General features: G+C 34.7%; 1 protein-coding gene across 1 annotated transcript; it reads right to left on the bottom strand.

Moving 5' to 3' along the window:
* Positions 1-12,727: 12,727 nt before the first annotated feature.
* LOC141713126 (RHOMBOID-like protein 12, mitochondrial) lies at positions 12,728-18,782 on the bottom strand. The gene is made up of 8 exons (XM_074516398.1): positions 18,278-18,782; positions 16,973-17,090; positions 16,743-16,862; positions 16,033-16,140; positions 14,203-14,244; positions 13,950-14,054; positions 13,815-13,856; positions 12,728-13,092 (listed from the first exon to the last, which is right to left on the bottom strand). Exons 1-8 carry the CDS (start codon positions 18,613-18,615, stop codon positions 13,000-13,002), a joined length of 966 nt encoding a protein of 321 aa, XP_074372499.1. The 5' UTR covers positions 18,616-18,782; the 3' UTR covers positions 12,728-12,999.
* Positions 18,783-21,730: the final 2,948 nt, after the last annotated feature.

Raw genomic sequence — 21,730 nt, 5'->3', positions numbered from 1 at the left:
TAGAATCATCATTGTTCTTGTTGTGAACTATTCCATCTAATATGGCTTATATTTAGACAAAACCCAAAACAAAAATAAACACGTAATCATCCTTATCTGTCCAAAAAATTAGGTTCAGAAACTAGCAACAGCGTAACCCTTTACAACCAGTTTCCTATCTTCTCCATACACCAAAAATAAATCTTTAGTCCTCTTTAAGTACTTAAAAAATATTCTTAAAACTTATCCAGTGACCCTCACATGGATTAGACTGGTATCTGCTCGTCATGCTCAAAGCATATGAAACATCAGGATAAATACAAATCATTGTACATATTATAGATCCAATTGCTAAAGCATATGGAGCTTTCTCAAATGGCCCTTATCATCTAATGATTTAGGGGGTAATTATCTTTTGAGATCACTATCCCATGAGACATCGAAACATATCCTTTCTTTATCTCCTGCATCCCAAAATGATGCAATATTTTATCAATGTATGTACTCCGACTAGGTCGATTTATCTTTTCAATCTATCTTTATAGATCTTGATCCCTAATATATAGGTAGCATTGCCTAAGTCTTTCACCGAGAAACTATTTCTCAACCAAGTCTTAACAGCCTGTAGAGAAGGTATGACATTCCTTATTTGTTATATGTCATCTACATATAATACTAGGAATGTCACATGTCTCCCACTAACCTTCTTGTGAACACATGGTTCATCTTCATTTTGAATATAGCCAAACTCTTTGATCGTTTCATCAAAATAAATATTTATTCTCCTTGAGACTTGCTTCAATCTATAAATAGATAGAAGCAACTTACAAACTATCTTAGCAAACTTTGGATCGACAAAATCCTCAGGTTATATCATATATACATCATGTTCAAGGCTCCCATATAAGAAAGCAGTTTTGACATCCATTTTCCAAATCTCATAGTCAAAGTAAGCAACTATTTCTAACAAAATCCTAATGGACTTGACCATAGTAACCAATGAAATAGTCTCATCATAGTCTATACCATGAATTTGTTTGAAACTTTTTGCCACTAGTCGCGTCTTATAGTCTGTACTTTACCATCCATGTCAGTTTTCTTCTTGAAAACCCACTTGCACCCTATAGGTTTTACCCCTTCGGGTGGATCAACTAACGTCAGTACTTTATTTTGATACATGGATTCCATCTCAGATTTCATGGCCTCTAGCCATCTCTAGGAGTCTGAACTGTTCATATCATCTTGGTAGGTGAGAGGCTTATCATTATCCGTAAGCATCACATCACCATCTTGAGTCAAAAGAAATTCATAATTTCTCCCGGACTCATGGTAAATCCTACTAGATCTACGAATAACTTGTGTTTCTTGGACATGATTACTTTTAATATTTTGATGTACATCCTGATCTTATTCCAACTCTGGTTCAATGTTATCATGTGGTTCTCGATCTTCATCGAGATGTATTACCCCCCACTGATTTTCTTAGAAACTAGTTCCCCCTCAAGAAATACAGCGGCCCGAGCAACAAACACATTGTTCTTGGAAGGATTATAAAAACTATAACTAGTATCACTTGGGTATCCCACAAAATAACATCTATCTAATTTTGGTCCAAGCTTGTCAGAGGCTAAACGTTTTACAAACGCTTCACATCCCCAAATTTTCATAAATGACATGCTATGACATTTATCACTCTATATCTCATACGGAGTATTTTGAACCGCTTTAGTCGGAACTTGGTTAGGTGTATATGCAGCCGTTTCTAAAGCATAACCCTAGAAACTGAATGGAAGATCCACTTGATTCATCATCGATCGCACTATGTCCAACAAGGTATAATTTCTTCTCTCAGAATCTCTATTCCATTGAGGTGTTCCAGAAGGAGTAAGTTATGATACACTATCACACTCCTTCAAGAAACTCTTGAAATTGAAGTTTAAGTATTCTCCTCCACGATCTGATTGTAAAACTTTTATACTTTTCCCTTGTTTGCTTTTCTACTTCAGCCTTATATTCTTTGAAAATTTCAAAAGAATCGGATTTGTTCTTCATAAGAACCACATATCCATATCTACTGAAATCATCAGTAAATGTTATAAAGTAGTATAAGCCACCCCTTGCCATCATATGCATTCGACCACATACATCATTATGTATAAGTTATAATCGTTCGATGGCCCTTTTACCTGATCAGGTAAAAGAAGCTTTAGTCATTTTTCCAATGAGACAAAGTTCGCATCTTCCGTATGATTCAAAGTCAAACTTATCCAAGTATCCATCTATATGTAACTCAAAAATGCGTTTCTCATTAATATGGCTTCACGACAATGCTAGAGGTAATGTTTGATTTGAGTCATCTTAGAACATATAAATTATCAACTAATTGTGCAATATTATAAACCTTATCATTAAAATAGATTAAACAACAATTATTTATTTAATTAAAATGAAAACCTTTCTTGTCCTGACAAAAAATTGATTTAATGTATCCCCTAAAGGCAGGCACGTAATAACAATTTATCAAATTCTCAATCTCGCCTATATGGGAAAAATTAGGTATCGAGTTCCTTCAACTAGAGCAACAACTTTTGCTCCAATTCTAACCCGATACCTGAAGCTTGACTATTGCTAGTCTTCTTCTTTAGATCTTCCAAATAAGCTCAACAATTTAACTTCCAATCATCCGGTTATCTCCACAGAAATGACAATCATCTCATTTAGCAACACCACTATCAGGCTTCAAAAGCCTTTTGGGATTAGACTTTGGTTTGGCACGAATAAGATCAAATCTTCACCTTGTCTGTCCACTTTCCTTTCCCATTTGCATTCCATGTGTACATCATCAATATGGATGTAATTCATTCCTTTACCGTGTTATTTTCAGCAATTCTAAACATGCTTAACAACTCAGTGAATGTTCTTTCTATCTTATTCGTTTTGTTTTTTAACAAACTAAGTATAGAAGTTGTTCAAAGATTATTTGATCAGATCAAGCTGAGTCTCTAGACTATTCTTGAAACCCAAAATATCAAGGTATATATACCTATCATCTTTATAACATGTGGTCCAACCGGATATCATTCTCCCATTAATGCAAAAGTATGGTGCTTTTTTATTGTCAAATATTTCTGACGAGACTATCCTTCAAACATCCTTTGAAGGTGCTCAATCATATCATAGGCATTATTATGCTCTTGTTGCTTCTAAAGCTCAGCACTCATAATTACAAGCATGAGACATGAAACATCAATTGCATAATCAATTTGCTTCTTGTAAGCATTTTGTTCAGCATATGTTTCATTCTCATCTAGAAGAAATGAGGGAGGGGTTTGAGTGACATCCTTGAACCCGAGGACAATCTTCAAGTTCCCATGTCAATTGAGGAAATTATTTCATGTCAGCTTGTCCTTCTCAAGGACTATTACATAGAGAAGTTATTTGTGTTATTCGTCATTTGATATCTACAATATTAAAGTGCATAAAATGACTTAGTCTACTGAATGATCATTAAATTATGTTCAAGTGATTATTCATATATATATATACACACAATATATATCTCCCACTATTTTTATCAAATCAATAGCCCTAACTATTAATTGGGAAAGAATATCTTCTATATCCTTTCTAGTGAGCCAAGATCCATAATTTACCATGCGTTAGGTCAGCTTTGGCTTTTCTCCTAAAACATGATTATTTAGGTAGACAACATTTGTCAATTATATCAACTATATAACTCTTGGATAGCTTGGTGGAACAACATTTGTTCATATTTATCTAATAAATCTCGCCAAACTCTATGCCTCTAAGTTCGCAATCCTATTGTGGTAACTTAGTTAAGTCAAACCCAATAGTCAAAAAGTATCAATATACTCCAACACATCTCCCACGATAGATGGGAGTACTTCTCTTTGGCGAACTCACTCCTTATCGATCTAGGGGTTAACGTATTGGACTCATTGAAAGGCATCTGATCAACTTAATATTAACTTTAGGGTTTTGTTAATTTTAAGACGATCATGATCCCATCATAAAGAGATTCACAATTTTTCCTTGAATAAAATACTTCAAATCAATATTCGTCCATGGTTTGATTTCCAGGTAGTGAGGGAGTCACAACGGTCTCGCTTAAAACCCACAACCTTATAAGTTCAATGAACTCGCTTTTGACAAAAGCTCCCCATGTCAGGAATAAAGAAAATTTGTATTTTATTCCATGTTTCATAAACATGAGAAACTCATAATCGTTTGTTCTTTTTAAAATCTTGAGTCATTACAGATTTTATCTTATTTAGCAAGCATGGCATGGGTGTCGTATCTAATACATACATCCTTAATCTAATTAAGCATGCATCTTTATAAACTACTCTACACAAACATTCATCATATGCGCATATATATGTAAAGTACAATAAATAAACTTGATTGGTTATGGCTTCATCCTATGTGATCTTCATCAATCTAATGACAAAGATCTAGGTCAATCTAAGGTGAAAAATAAATACAAGCTAACTATTAAATGTCTTCTTTCTTGTATTACTTCCTTGGATGGCCTCCATGTGAGATTACCCTTTATCTTCAAATCTTCATGTCTTCATGTACATTACAAGAATGAAATACAAAAACTAATCTAATGAACTTACAAGAAGAACTCGGGTTACATTCGAGATTTAAAAATTACAAGATTAAACAACATGCAAGCCGTATTTAAAAAAACCAAAACCATAACTTAAGGTCATAAGCCATAACCATCCACCATGCTCAATTAACACATAAGAACATGTTAAAACACAATATATAATCTTAACATATCATACCCATCATGATCTAATCATAAAAATCAGATATTGAAAAAATCAGAAAATTCAAAATTAAATCTCATAACATTAAATCGCAGGGCCTAAACCACGTCAAACGCCTTACAGATCAGTCGTTGATAGATATATCTATCAGTTACGTTCAGACGCTCGAGTCCATATAAAATAGCGTATTCGTTCGCCAAAATCGGACATCCGACACAGATTTCATCAAATCCGCTGCATCCGATTCAGAATCGTATCAAATACGATTCTTATAACAAGAACAAATACAAAACATATATATATCGGTATATATACAGATTATACAATCATCATATGATTATACAACTCTCATGAATATCATATATTCAAAACATATATATACATACGCATATATAAATATAACAACATGTAAAACATACAAAAGCGCATACATAACAGTCATGGAATATTGTATACATGTTATCATCATAAAACCAGTAAACACATAAACGAATTAAACACTTTTTGCAAGTAGCTCTGATGTCATTGAAGGGTTTCGAGCACATAAATGTAACGGAAACAGTAATTAAAAATGTGAAAAATCAGAATTTTTCAAACCCACCGCAGGATCCATGTGAAAAATAGATATTTAATTCGTAAATCAAATTGGTTACCTTAAGAATCTTTACAAATTGGTTGACTAATGGAGATTCAAATCTTTTTCAATCACCACGCATCCCGCTCTCATGATCTACGCTCTATCGGTATCCTCACGAATGCTTGAACTCAAGGATTAGATGTGTACTAGCACAAACTTTCTTTTTGATCTCTCCATCTTCTCTCTTGGTGGCTAGGGTTTTAGTAAAAGTATTGCTCTTCAAATCAGCCATACAAGAGATATTATATAGAGAGTAGATAAAGAATTATAACTCTTAACTAATTAGGAGTTATTATTAATTTGAAATTCCTATTTGTATAATAATTACGTCACACTTAATTATTTAACAACTGAATTTCATAATTAATATTAGTAAATTCGAATACAATTATTTATCTAATTAATTAATTCATACTTAATTGATATTATAAATAATTCAAATTACTTTAATATAATTTAAATCCCATTTAAATTAAATAATCCTTCAAACATTCTTTGTGTGTGACCCTATAGGTTATTATTACATTGGCAATGAATTTTAAATCTAATTTAAAATTATAAACGATGAGCGGCATCTAGTAATACATCATTGCTACCCAAGTAATAATAATTGAATCGGTGATCGATTAAACCTTTCGTGAATAATGTACAATGTAATATAATCCCTTTAACCACATATTATAAATTAAACTAGAGGCATGTAATGTGTCATCCTCATCAATATTTAATCCAGGTTTCCTTAATCAATGAGTAGACTATTATATCAAATCAACATTTGAGCATGGCCATACATTTCATAGTCTAGCTCACACAAGAGGCCAATAATATCACTCCTATAATAGAAGGGTTAAATCTTATCTAGATCATTCATATTTTTCATACGATTCATAATATACCCAATGTCCACTTTTATCATTACATGGTAAAGGATAACTTTTAATGGAATCAATGTATATTAATTCTCCTATAGAAATATAATGACTTCAGGTCTAAGGACCATTATATCATTATCACTGTGAGAATTACTTAAAACACAACAGACATGTAGAATCTTATATCGGGTCTGTCTAGCACCATGTACATATATATCTGCCTGTGTTTTTGAATTTAGTATCACTATACCTATGATCAATGAGATGTGATCATCAGACAACAGATACACCAGTCTTAATGTATTATTATTGTCCCTTAATAATAATACTCGACTAGGGACCTTTAGGAGTATTGATACCATTCTCATAATCTCATTTCTAAGTCATGTACTTAGAGATATAGAATTGCATATCATATTCCAAGGACATTTATTAATCTAACATTTATATCGCAGTAAATTAAGAATTAATAAATTATAAAGGGAATAATCGATAGAAAATAAACATTAATAATCCTAATGTCTTAAACTAAAACATCATAGTGTTGTCTCTAGGGCACAAACACTAACAATGAGAGCAAGCGCGAACTTCTCTATGGTGGAGTAATTCAACTCTTCTCCATGGAGCACCTTGTTTACATAGTATACAGGATTCTGGAATTTCTGTGTTATCTTCACGAGGATTGCACTCACGGCTTGTTCAGATACCGCTAGGTACAAATAAAGAGTATCCTCGGAACTTGGTTTAGCCAGCAACGGGGCTTCAGTCATGTACTTCTTTAGCTGTTCAAAGGCCTCTTGGCTCTCAATCGTCCATTCAAAATTCTTAACCTTCTTGCGGATTCTGAAAAAGGGCAGGCATTTGTCTCCAGACTTGGAGATGAACCTCCCTAGAAATGCAATTCTTCTTGTCAGCTTCTGAACGTCCTTGATGGAGCGTGGTGGTTCCATGTCCAAGATGGCTTTGATCTTGTCGGGGTTGGCCTTTATTCCCCTCTTAGAGACCATGTGACCCAAAAATTTTCCAGACTCAACACCAAAAGCACACCTGGTGGGGTTTGACATCATCTTGTGGTGCCTCGACACTTCAAATGCCTCTCCGAGGTGACTAATATGGTCGGCCTTGCTTAGGATTTTGACTAACATGTCATCAATATAGACTTTTATGGTCTTCCCAATTAGATGGGAAAATATATTATTTACCAACCTTTGGTAAGTAGCTCCTACATTCTTAAGTCCAAAAGCCATAACAAGATAACAAAAGACACCAACGTTAGTTATGAAAGATGCCTTGGAGGTATCATCCTTGTGCATTTTAATCTGATTGTAACCGGTGAAGCCATCCATGAAATTTAGTATCTCGTGTCCAGCGGTGGCATCGATCAGGGTATCAATCCTTAGTAGGGGGTAGCAGTCCTTGGGACAAGCATCATTCAAGTCAGTGAAGTCGATGCACATCCACCACTTCCCATTGGCTTTCTTAACCGTTACGGGGTTGGCCAACCACTCAAGGAACTATACTTCCTCAATGAATCCAGCTTCTAAAAGCTTCTCGACCTCCTGTTTAATGGCTTCCAGCCTATCAGGGGCATAAGTTCTCTTCTTCTGCTTCACAACCTTTCGAGTTGGGTCAACATTCAACCAATGAGTTATAAGGTTCGGGTCAATCTCGGACATATCAGCTGCTGTCCAAGCAAACACATCACTGTTCTCTTGTAGGAAAATTGTTGATTGGCCCTTCAAGGGCTTGTCCAGAGATGCCCCAATATACGTGACCTTTTCCAGGTCTAAGGGATCTAGGGGAATTGGGACCAAGTCCTCGGCTGGCTTCCCTCGTAATTCGTCATTCTCACGGACATCCATGCCTTCTATGGGGAGGACATGCCCTTCTGTTCCATTGGGCCTAAGTGTTGCAACATAGCAATTGCGAGCCATTTTCAGATCTCATTTTGCCTCTCCAACACCGTTCCTAGTCGGGAACTTCAGTACCATATGGTAGTTTGAGGGCACGGCCTTAAACGCATGAATCTATGTTCTACCCATGATGGCATTGTAAGTAGAGGCTGCCTTAACAACCTGAAAGTTTAACATCTGTGTGGCTTCCCTGAGCTCTTCCCCGATAGTTACGGGAAGTTGTATTGCTCCTTCGACTTTGCATTCCACATGGTTAAACCGATAGATGGGTGCGTTAGATGGAGTTAGTTGAGAATCATTGTAGTTCATCCTTATAAATGTGTCATGGAAAAGAATATCCACGAAAGCTCCATTATCCACTAGGACCCTCATAACAGGACAATTTCCAATTACCGGAGTGATAACCAGAGGAGCATCCTGAGGAAATTTCAAACCTTCAAGGTCTGGGTCACCAAATTCAAGTGTCATCTCTGACTTAGAATGCTTAGATGGTTCTCCAACTATGCTCATTACCTCTCTCGCATAAGCTTTTGAGAGTTCCTTGTATTACCAGCTGCTGTAGGACCTCCTGAGATCATATTGATTATTGTCCATCGGGGATTTGGGTTGCAATCTCTGCCGTTACCCCTTCGATCGTCATCTCTTCGGTCATTGTCTCTTTTTTGGCCTCCAGCCTCTTCACCCTTGGTGAAACGTTCAAATTTTCCCCTTCGGATCAAATACTCAATCTCATCCTTGAGTTATCTACAATCATCAGTATCATGACCAACATCTTTGTGGAACTTGCAGTATCAGCTCTTGTCTCTTTTCTCGGGGTCTCCCCTTAGTGGCTCCGGCCATTTAAACTCATTTCCTTATCAATATCTATAATGGTTTGTCCCCTTGGAGCGTTCAACCTCGCATACTCAGTGAACCTTAGTTGCTGATTCTTCTTAGAAGTGGAGGAGTCAGAGCTTTTTCCAATTCATGGATAATTGTCCTTGGTATCATACTATTGATCCGTCTTCCGTTTCTTGTTTCCAGTAGGTTCATTACTCACAACCGTCTTCTTCATACTTTCCTCCACCTTGATATACTTTCCGGCCGTATCCTGGAGCTGCAGCATGCTTTCAGGAGGGCGTTTAGTCAGGGACATCTTAAAGAACTCGTCTCTAGTTCCTTGTTGTAGGGCTATCATAGCTACCTTATTGTCAAGATCAAGGACCTTCAAAGCCTTCTTCGTGAATCGGTTCGAGTAGTCTCTCAGGGACTCCTTTGTTCCTTAGACTATGCCCATGAGGGAAGCCGAACTCTTCTCGTGTACTCTGCCCCTAGTAAATTGCTTGATAAAAGTTTGGCTAAGTCCTTAAATGATCCAATAAAGTTTGGGGGCAGACGGCTGTACCACCTTTAAGCCATACCCGATAGGGTTTGAGGAAAGCCCCGACACTTAATAGCGTCGTTCACGTGCTGTAGCAACAGGGCGTTAGAGAACGTCTTGACATGATTAGCAGCTCGCTAGTATCATTGTATGCTTTGATGGTGGGCATCTTGAACTTCCTTGAGATGCGGGCGTTCATTATCTCGTCAGTGAATGGTGGGTTTGGATCATCAGGATCTCCTAGGGGCATAAGATCACTTGGATCGGCCCTTGGGGCAACAACCCTTCTTGGTAGTGGACCATCCAGGTCTATGATTGGAGGAAGATCTCTCCTCCTCGGAGCAAGTAGGGGTCTTGGGGTCAGGTGCGTCTCCAGGTCGCGCTTCAGCCTTTGGATCTCAGCTTCATCAGCCTTGATCCTCTCCTGGACATCTTGGGAATTCGTCCCTTGAGTGCTCATCGGCCGCTGGTTGGTACTAGGCATCAGCTCTTTACCAGCATGCCTCCTTCTTGGAGCAACCTCGTCATCCGATAATTCGGAGTCTCTATCAGAATAGGGTCCATACAATTCTTGATCCTCCGGAATAGGAGCCAAGCCACGTATGTATTGGGGCGTCCTCCCTTGTGCTTCACTCCGATTAGAGTGTCAACTTCCTCCAGTCTCGGGGTATAGTGGCACACTGGGGTTAGTGGTCACGATCGTCGAGTACTCATACCCGACGGGTTGAGGGTTCACAGGTGCATGTAGCTGCTGAGATTGGGGATTCGTCCCCTGAGGAGCCGGGGGATTCGTCCCTTGTGGATGAGCCTTAGTTGCCCCTACCGAGGTTCCTCCTTGGGTGAAGGCATAGGTTGAGTGCGGTGCGGTGGTACTTCCACCGCTGATGCGATTGTTCGCTACGAAGCAGGAGTGTTTGCTTCACTATTGTTTCTGCTCCGTTTGTTCATCATGGTTGTTATAGTCTTCCTACAGACAGCGCCAAATATTGTGGAAAAAACTAGAGTGCGTTAATAATTAATGCTAGGTTTTGTGAGCTTCGAGCTTTAATGGCTGCTCTCGCGTTCGGGACTATCGGTCCTTGCAAGATGCCTACGTATCTCTGTATGGTAGAGAATCAAGCCAAAAACGTAGTTCTGAGTTGAGCCGTAGAGCTCTCTTTATAGAGGTGAGTCTAGGGTTATACTTGTGTTGGGAGACTTTGTGGACAAGTCTCCAACTTAGATAGCGATTAGGAGCCTGTTAAGGAAAGGAACTCCACAACCTTCTGTGTATTGGGCCTAGTCCGTGAACAACCTGTGTTCGTGGACCTCGACGACCTCTGCTGGTGGGCCTTGTCTACTTGGGTCATATTGAGTCTGCGACGAGTTCGGACAAGACATGTCTGTACTGGACTTCAGACAAGAAACCCAAGAGTAATTAATGTGACATTTAATGTGTTTTTAGGATGTATTTTCTATCCATATCAATGTCATTATCTAGCTATAACTTCATGATTATCCTAATAGAAGATTGCAAATGTTTCGGCCAATAACTAGAGAGTCATTAGAGCATCTTCAGTTAAAACCATGTTATTAAATAAATATAAAATATTGATTATATAAAATTTACTAAATTTGTAAAAAAAATTGTGAGCTAGATATTATAATTGATTTTATTTTAAAAATAATATGTTAATATTATTGAAAAAATATTAAAATACCTCTTTTTGGATTTCCTTTTGCTCAAAATACCCATTCTCCCATACCTATAGAGTCATTAGAGCTTTGACTAAATTAATATAAAATATTTATCATATAAAATTTACTAAATTTGTTAAAAAAATCGTGAGCTGGATATTATGATTAATTTTGTTTTAAAAATAATATGTTAATATTATTGAAAAAATGACCAAAATACCTCTTTTTATATGTTCTTTTACCCAAAATACTCATTCTGAAATAAGGTGCACTAAATAACCACGAGATACTCCAGTTACCCACCATATACTCCACTAGTAATGGAGTATCAAGATGATACGCCACTTTCAGCGGAGTATCATGATGATACTCTCAGTACAGTATTATGGTTGATAATCCTTTGTCAGTGGAGTATCAGTCCTGATACTTCGTCATTGGAGCATTATATTTTTTTTAAAATTTAAATATTTATTCAATTTTTTATTATTTAACCATGTACCATATTTTAAAAATTTATGGTTTAACAATTTTTCTTCTGGGGTTTATAAATATTTAAAAAATGAATAAAAGTAAAATTTAATAATTTTAAAATTTTAAATGATCCTCCACTGACAAAAGAGTTCCTCACATGTTATTCCACTGAAAAAAAGAAAAGAGTATATAGGTCGATACTCCACTCACAAAGAGTATCAAACATGATACTTTACTGAAAATGGAGTATTTGTTGGGTATTTTAGGTAGGTCTGTTAAAAAAATTCGAAAAATCCGATATTCGTCCGAAAAATCTGCATCCGTATCCGAGAAAAAGCGGATATTATCCAAATTCGAGATATAGGAATCCGAAACTAAATACATATATGATATTTAAGTTATATAAATATATAATTGTATATAATTTAAAATTTATTTTTTTACTTTATAGTGTGTGTAAATGTATTAAATAATACGTTTATACAAATTTTATATAATTGTACACATAATTTATACATATATAAATATATTATGTGTATTTAACCGTAAAAAATGTTCTATAATCATCGTCAAAACAGTAGGGGCAACAAAAAAAATCAAAAAGTCCGATATTCATCCGAAATATCCGCATTCGTATCCGTAAAAACGGATATTATCTGTATCCGAAATAAAGGGGAAATTATCCGTATTCAAATCCGCAAAATCCGATGATTGCGGATACAAATATCTGTATCCGAATTATCCGTTTGACAGCCCTAATTTTAGGCAGTTTAAAATTCTTGCGCTATTTCTGGCAATTGTTATTTAAAAGTGGTTATTTGTGTTTTTCATCCAATATTATTTCAACTTGTTATAAATAAAATATTTTATTTTATTATCGTAAAAAATGATATGACATTTTGCTATAGGTCTTTCGTAAAATATGACTAAGATCGGCTAAATTTTTATTTAAGAGGCATGCGAGTGCACAATTCTTTTTTGCACAATCTCTATAATTATATTTATAGCACGAGTACTTTTAGCTAAATTTTTGACTGCACATAATGCCTGTTCTAAGAAACTGGTTGTCAATGGACATATAGTTACATAATCCATTTCCGAATCATCCCAGGTACCAACTCGTCAGCATCCTACATTGATCCATTACCTAATATTCTTCAACATTGCCAAATAGTATCATAGAAAGCTAAGTTTGAAGATAGTAGCCGTTGATGGAATGAGAGAAGCAATGCTTAGTCACAGATTTATACTATTCGTCATAAGACTTAAAGCTAGAACTTCATGAAACTCAGTAAAAACGACCTTTCCTAAAGCGCGCCCATGCCAAGGCAGCAACTGCAGCACCTCCTAAATGAGCTGATCCAGATACTTGTGAATCACCCTGCAAAATAAAAATGTTCTAATCATACATCATGTCATGATACATATTGTCATCAAAGAAACACCACTTGAAATGTAGTCAGTCTGATTCCCATTTGATGAATACACTCGCAACATGGGCGCCACCTCAACTTGAGTCCAATTTCACGATCAAAAAGAAATTAGACACAGCTTCAGATGATTAAGCTGGGCCATATGAGATGGTTTTTTGTAGAATATTTACACACAAAAAAAATCACCTAGGCGAACACGCATGGTATTGTTACGTAGTATAGGCATTTTGTGGGTACAGCTGACAAGGACCAGTTCTAGTATTGGTGAAAATTGGAAAAGAACAAAAAAGCCTCCGGTTCAAGAATATGAAAGCCTCCGCTTGACAAGGATGTTAAAGAGGAAAACGGTGGGCACAACAAAATATAATCTAACAAACCTAAACATTTTAGGCTATTGACACTAGACATTCATTTTGGGCTAAAAACATGCAACATCTTTAAATATTTTCTACCTCCAGATTTGACACATATCCATGTCAGACGCTAGCATCAAGTCTTCATCACATAGAACACTTGGCGGGTGTTTTTTAAGGAGAACATGAAAAGCCGGATATGTTAAAAAGCACACATATGTACAATTCAATCAACACGTAATTGGTTATTCAGTGTTATACAAGTACTTATTATAATAATTTAGTGAATATGACAATAGATTCGAAGGAGCCCATACCTCTAAGATCCTCAACATATCTTTTCCTATTATAAATATTCCCTGAATCATTAACAAACACCATGTTAGATGATCCATAACTAGCCTGTAAGACCTTTAGAATTTTCACAGATGGCAATACGAAAGCAAGCTTACTACTAAGATTGCAGGCACTGGTATGAACATTTGAAATAGTATAGTCTTTTTGGGATTCAAGAATATATCAAGTAGCATGATAGCATTCACAGCTCCACTTGCCCCCTACATGATGCAATTGGAATCATATGTCAAAAATGTCGTAAAATTCAAGCAATGCTTCGAAAAAGGACAAAGGATAGAAAAACAATACTCTTTCATTTATTGTCAATCAATGATCGATTAAGTCAAGGAAACATGAATGTGTACTTACCAATGCCGCAGTACTTGGACTCCCGCCCCACATCTGATTGCTCTGTAATAGTGGAAAAAACAAGGGATATCAATTTAGAAATATAAAGCACAACTTCGAGAAGGTGGCAGACTCAGCCTAACTTCGAGAAGGTGGCTGACTCAGCCCAACTTCGAGAAGGTGGCTCAAGCTTTTGCTTTTATATAAAACTATATATGGCAACCTTTAATTGGATAAGTTATATGCACTGAACTTGATTATCTCATTGCTTGCATCAAATCGTCATTACGAACTCAACCAGATATAAGATACATAATTATTATAAGTATGGATATAGAAAGACTACTAGATAATACCATGCAAATGCGCAGTTTATCTAAATGTGTATTTATAAAAATTTAATAGTTAAATTTTTTAAAGAAAACTGGTTGCAGAAAATGTCATTCAAGGTGAATGAAACAAAAAAGATATTATATTTCAGTTCTTATTCTTTTGATAAATAATTGATTTCACATATTTTGATAAAATTCAAAAAATAAGTCCTACTAGCAAGATAATTTCAGAAGTTATGATTGTTGATTAGCTCCATTTTTGTGAATATTTTTCAACATGGTAAAATGAAATAATTTAACTGAGCATATGCTAATATATAAAGACACACGATAATAACTGGAACAATTACAAATTTTAATTAAATTTAGTTTAAAATAATAAATATAGCTTAAAATATGAAAAATATTGGGTACAAAAATTATAATGTATGCGGAAGGAATTAATTTATGAACAAACTTTTATGAAAATTATTTTGTTAACTTTGTGCCAAAAGAACATTTTTTAGATAATTTGTCGCCTATATGTCCATTTGAACTAGAACAATGGAAGATAATTATAAATGGGAGTAGTTCGTATTAGTTCGCTAGGACATAGCACATTCACAAAATATTGCATTTTTATATTATTTATTATGTTGTATATTGATAAATTATTAGATTTTAAAATTTTGAGTGTGGCTAGCTCACTTTGTGACTCTAAAGAAGATAATATAATTTTTTCAATTAGCTCAAAACTTGTCTAGATAAATAAATATTAAACATGAAACCCATTGAACCTTCGCGACAAAATAAATGTGTAATATAATTACCCTTGTCGCATCTTAATAGGACGCATATTCAAATTCTAGACTTAAAAACTTCTAGCCTTCAATAAATATAGTTAAAAAAGACAGAAATAAGAGATAACATTAATAGAAAGTTAGCAATATCTAATAGGTTGATCGATAAAAACTGAAAAAATTACAAGAATAATCTAGAATATAAAAAATAGGATACAAGGAAGAGAGAGAAATGAAAAGGAGGGAAAATAAGAGAGATATGTGGGAGAAAACCACGAATATAGAAGAGAGGGAATATAAATTGTTAGTAAAAATTAAGAAAGGAGGAGAGAGAAGAGGGAATTTTGTGAGGAAAAATGGAGGTAAGAATGTCACTTTAGTATACGATATAGATAATTACAACTATTAACCAAATCACTATTACAAACTCTACCTTGATGTCATATATTTAGAAAATGCAATGCTGCTCTTCATATATAAATAATTGATGATGACTTTCCAATTTTTAATTATTAATTAAATATTCGTGAATTAGTAAAAAGTCAACCTTCATAAAAAATGATTAATGATAACTTTCCATCGTTTAATTATTAATTAAATATTCGTGAATTGGTAAAAACTCAACCAAAAAGAAGCTCAGCCATCTTCCCTGTTAATTTAGTGTGATACACTCACATACAAAATTTAAAGCTCCCATTTTTATAGCAATGCAAGATAACATATAATTAAAAACACAGTACCTTCGATGGGATTAAAAAGGCATCATAAACCAAGCAAAAAACTGAGCCAGCAAGAGCCCCGGCTAGATATAACTTCAGAAGATATTCTGGTCCAAAAGCGCTTCCAATCTAGCCAGTTAAAATTTGTATTCACATTAGACCAATTAAAGTAACATTCTTACCCGTTCAATACTCATTAAATGCACATATCTTTTAAAATCATCTGTTTCTAAATATAAGGTAATAATATCAGCCTCTAAGAATTTTTGCTCAACCTTGTTACACACTTGTGATGCTCTAAACACTTATATATACTGAATCTAGTTTTTTACCTATAGAATTACATCACATTGATGACCTTTATATATTTTTTCTTTAATGCAATAGAGATTTGCTTGATTCTCATAGGCCATAAACTCCTAGAAGAAAAAATGATTGAAACTGTATTCTAATTGCCAAAACTTGTCTTTTTAAATTAAGGGGACGTGTCACTGGAAAAGTTGTTAACATGTAACTAAGAAAGATACAGCCTGGCATTCCTCCCAGTATACGTTTATACATTTAGGGATAGCCCTTCTACAGAGGCCTGTAGATGACTAAGCCCAATACTTTCCCTGCTCAGAGAGTAGCTCCTGTAGCACATAGTAATAAGTAAAAAATTGCACTTCGAATCTAACCACAGAATATAATAGAGCCTTGAAATAGAATTTAATTTTGGGACGTGAGCTTACACTATTTCCGAAGAAGTACAAACCAATCATGTTTGAAATTATATGTCCAGCATCAATATGACTGAATGCAGAAGTTATCATTGTGTGTACACGTCCACTCTTAAAATTGTCCAAAGAAATCTGCTTAGCGAATATCCAAGGCGTACAAAAAAGGGAAGAAGTTAAGATCTAGGTAAACTCTCTTACAAATAGGATATATAAAAAAATACAGCACTGCATCTAGAACTCACCATGAAATTATTCGCCATGAATTGATAGTCAGCTGTCCGCCACAGAAGAAACACAGCTACATTGGCTACAATCAAACCCAGAACCACATTGTCAGAATCAAGCCTTTGAATCCATCTCCTGAAAATGCAAACATGGCTTGTCTGGTATTAGACATTTGTAAGCATTTGTGGAAGTATAAGTTGAAATTATTGAGGAGGAGAACATCCATGTGTATATTATTTCTCACAATACTGTGCATTTTTGAATAGTCAATAAGCAGCAATGCTACCAACTAGCACATTATACAAAGAACTCAATTTCAGAGTACAGTTACCACAAATAAATGGATATGTGAATCAAGTAAAAGCTCTCTTGTTCGACAATCTGTCGAACAAAAGCAAGGAATTGATTTATAAATCATTACATTCATAGTTTGAAGCAAAGTGCTTAAAGATCTCAGCATACTCACTATATTCCGAATTTAAAATACAAAAAGCAAGTTCTCAATAATTATATCTTAGGATTTTTCTTCGATAAAATCTTTTTTCACCCGACTCTATGTAAGAAACATCTCCATCATATTCTATTTTTCTTTCTATCTGTCAAAACATGGCTAACAATTTCTAAGAAGAGAATTTTATTCACATTCAGTCGGAAAATTAAGTTGTAAAAATTCACTGGATATAATAATAACCAAGTATATAGCACGCAGTGAATATTCATAAAAAAGTTAACAGAGCAAAGAACCAAGTTTGTCAAATACGAACTTCCTACGATTTACAAAAATGAAACTTTTGGTCACCATTTGTTAACTACTCATGTGATATCTCAAACTGAATACAGCTAAACCTTGTGTAATATTTGATCAAGAAAACCATATATTCAACAGTCTTCTAATCAGAAATCCAACCAAACAGAATCTAAAACCAATTACATGAACAAAAAAGAGAGTCTTATCGGTTTGAGATTGCTGTTACATTCAGCACAAGAAAAGAAGGGAATGTGTTGCAACAACTCGTGAGGTCCAAGGTCCATAAGAACCATAACAGAGGCTGTATTTTTCCATTTAAATAACAAAAATACCAAGTACATTAAAACAATTATTCACATTGCTATACTGTATCTTCTACAAAAACAACTCATCAATCTTGATTTTGGACAAAATAAAAAAATCAACCAAAAAAACCCTCTAGCCTGGGCTTCTAAAAATTACAAACGTCAAAAAAAAATTAGTGACAAAATATAAAATTTCAAAATTAGTCATCACAAACAATATATAAAATACACACACACACACAGAGAGGGTGAGAGAGAGAGATCATTACTTTCCCTGAGAAAAGGACTTGAATGATGACACATTATAGCTAGATTTTTTTTGCAAAAAGTAACTTCTTGAAAACACCCACTTGAAATCAACAAGCCCTTTACTTGGACCCTTCAAAAGGGTACTTGAATTCTGCAAAAACTGATTCAAAAGAACTGAATTTGAGAAAAACCCATAAATATTCTGGGGTTTTAGCCCTGAATTTGAAAGTGCAGTAGTAGAGTAATGGGAGACTAAACTGCCATAAGCATGTTGGGGATGAATTGGGTTTGTTTTTGATGTCATATTAGTGATGGGCTGCTTCTTTGTAAGCAATCTCAGAGACAATAATCTCTGCATATCGATTGAATTTTTTAATAAAAAAATGGTGTTTTGGAATGGTGTGTATATATAGAAAGAAAAAGTGATGCTCGACTGCTTGTATGTATAATCAAGAATCAAGAAAAAAAATGGTGAAGAATCTTCAAAAGAGGGGTTTTTAATTTTTATGTTGTCATTTGATCTGAGGGTTTATTTATGTTTTTTAGTTTTTAGGTGGTCCAGTTGGATCTACGTGAACTAATAATACTAGGCTAAAACCCTTTTAATGTACAGGTTCAGTTAATATTTAGATTTTTTATTTTTATTTTATATGATTTTATTAAAATTTTAATATAAATAGTTAAATATGTAAATTAATAACAATATAATTATAATTTGATTGTATATAACTTTAAGTTAAATCAAATAGTATAGTATAAATAGTATATGACCATTAACCTTATTTATAAATAATAATTAAATGTTTGATGTTGGCGGGGTTCGAACATGTGAACTTTGGTTAATGTATTTTTTTTATAAATATTAATATAAATGTTTGTTATTAGTAGGATTCGAATCTAGAAATTTATTTGTAATTTTATAAATAATAATATAAATGTTTGTCGTTGGCGGAATTGGAACCTGTAATCTTGGTTGGTGTATTTTTTTTTTTAGTATTCGGATCTAACGGTTATGATCATTTGGTTAAGAGATCTGACGGTTGTGATCGAAAGGATAACAAAAAATAGGGTTAACCAAACTACAAATTATACCCCTATTCGGTTATTATAGTTTAGTATTGATTAAAGTAATAGATTCGGTAAAAAAATATTTTTTTCCAGTACCAATATAATGGACATTATATGTATATTTACTCCCGATAAAGTAATAAATTCGCTAAAATAATATTTTTTTTCTTGGACTCAACCATATTATTTTAAAGAGATTCAAATCTATTTCGGCTTTTCAGTTTCTTGTACTTTTGACAAAAGTTTAATTTATTTTTGCACTTATATAAAAAAACTTATTAATAAAAAAATAATGGACTTTTTATGTAATATACGCTTTCTAGTGTAACATTGGGAAAAGTTTCAATTTTTTTTTTGAAAATGAAACTTCATTAACCCGAAAATTCAGAAGGAAACATTTCCGCCAAAGTCTGGAGGAGATGTAAAACAAATAGAACTATTTAACAAATATGAAACTCGAGCCATAAAATGCGCAGCCCTGTTTGCTTGTTTTTTAAAATGACGAATAGATAGATTGCCTCTATTCTTCAACTTCATACTGCATTCATCAAGGATATGACCAATTTCTAGCCGGTACTGCTCCATCGACTTCATTGTCTGCACCACTACTTGCGAATCACATTCAATGACAACATTCCGGAACTCATTCTGCTCTATCCACCTGATTGCTTCATACACACCCCATGTTTCGGCTTCCATGAATGAGACTGAATCTGCAATCTTCATTGTCTTCCCCTGTACAAACTGACCTACATTATTTCGTAAAACCAATCCCAAGAAAAACATATTATCACCACTAACCAATGATGCATCCACATTTAGTTTACTGAATCCTACTTTAGAAAATTGTCACTTCACCTCTTCTCTTACCACTTGCTCAAACTGCTTGTTATGATGTGGAACCTTAATTTTATTTGCTTCTTGCCATTCCTGAACAATCTTTTTGCTGAGCTCCATAGTGACTGTCGACGGTACTACCACTTCCTCCCAAACCTTTTTATTCCTTGCATACCAGATATCAGACAAAACGATGGCCATTTTCTGAATTGTATCTAGACTTTCTTTATTGATCATCTCCAATAACCAGGTTGAAGTTGATTCCACTTCCTACATATCAATCATTAGACCTGATTTCTGCCAGCATTCCAAAGCATATGAGCATTCACAAAATAGGTGCCTTAAATGCTCTATATCATTTCCACATGTAGGGCATATTATCGTAGTCGCTACACCTTAACAAATTTCTAACAGGAATGTTATTCCTGCAAAAATGCCAGAGAAATAATCTTACCTCATGAGGCAGCTCCATATTCCACAATCTAACTCATTCTTGAGAATCAATCATAATTTCACTACTTATATTCCGTTCTGCCCAAAACCTATACCCTGATTTAACAGTATAAATACCTTTACTCGAGCCAGTCCAAGCTAGTCTATCCTTGACTTCATTCTGTGAAATTTTTAACTGAAGAATGAGTCTGCTATCATCAACATGAAAATTTTGCTCTACTTTATGCACATCCCAGACTTTGCTATTTGGATGGAAGTAGCAACAAACCTTTTCATCTCTGACAATGTACGTATGACTATCCTCAACATAAAAATCCATTTTCCCCTGCAACCACGGATCTTTAAAAGCTCTAATTTCCTTACCATCTCCCAACCCCCCATCGAAATCCCCCTTTTAACCTCTAATTTTCCTCCCAAATTCCAGCCCAAATAAAACTTCCATCATTCCCTTTAATTGCTTGCAATTTGTGATTTTCTGGAAAGTAATGAGACTTGAAGATACATGCTACCAACGAGTTTGGTTTTTGAGTAAAATTCCATATATGCTTGCCAAGAAGAGCCAAGTTGAAGCTATGTAAGTCCCGAAAACCTAAACCCCCTTTACTTTTTGCAATCGCCAACTTGTTCTAAGCCAACCACCTTAATCCTCGACTGTTGTTCCCACTCGACTTTCACCAATAACCATTCATTAACCTTTCAATCTCAGAGCAAATCGATTTCGGCAATAAAAAACATGACATGCTATATGAAGGAATCGTTTGAGCCACATTTTTAACCATTATTGTTTTTTCAGCTTTAGATAGCATCTTGTTACTCCAGTCCTGCACTTTCCTCCAGACTCTGTCTTTAACAAATCCAAACACCATTTTTTGATAATTAACAACTTGCCCTGACTCACTTCACTTCCATATTCTTCCAGAAGAGTTTTAATGGCCCTTGATTCATCTCCTGTGGCTTTAAAGAAGAGGAAGCTATCATCTGCAAAAAGCAGATGAGTAACTTGAGGGGCGTTCAGACATATTTTACAACCACTAATTGTCCCTTCATTCGCTGCATTTGGGAGTAACTGAGAAAGACCATCAACACAAAATAAAAACAGATAAGGGGACAACGGG

The sequence above is a fragment of the Apium graveolens genome, chromosome 3, assembly GCF_009905375.1.
Source record: "Apium graveolens cultivar Ventura chromosome 3, ASM990537v1, whole genome shotgun sequence".
NCBI classification, from domain to species: domain Eukaryota; kingdom Viridiplantae; phylum Streptophyta; class Magnoliopsida; order Apiales; family Apiaceae; genus Apium; species Apium graveolens.
The sequence above is the reverse complement of the archived record's forward strand: the minus strand, read 5'-3'. Positions and strand labels throughout refer to the sequence as shown.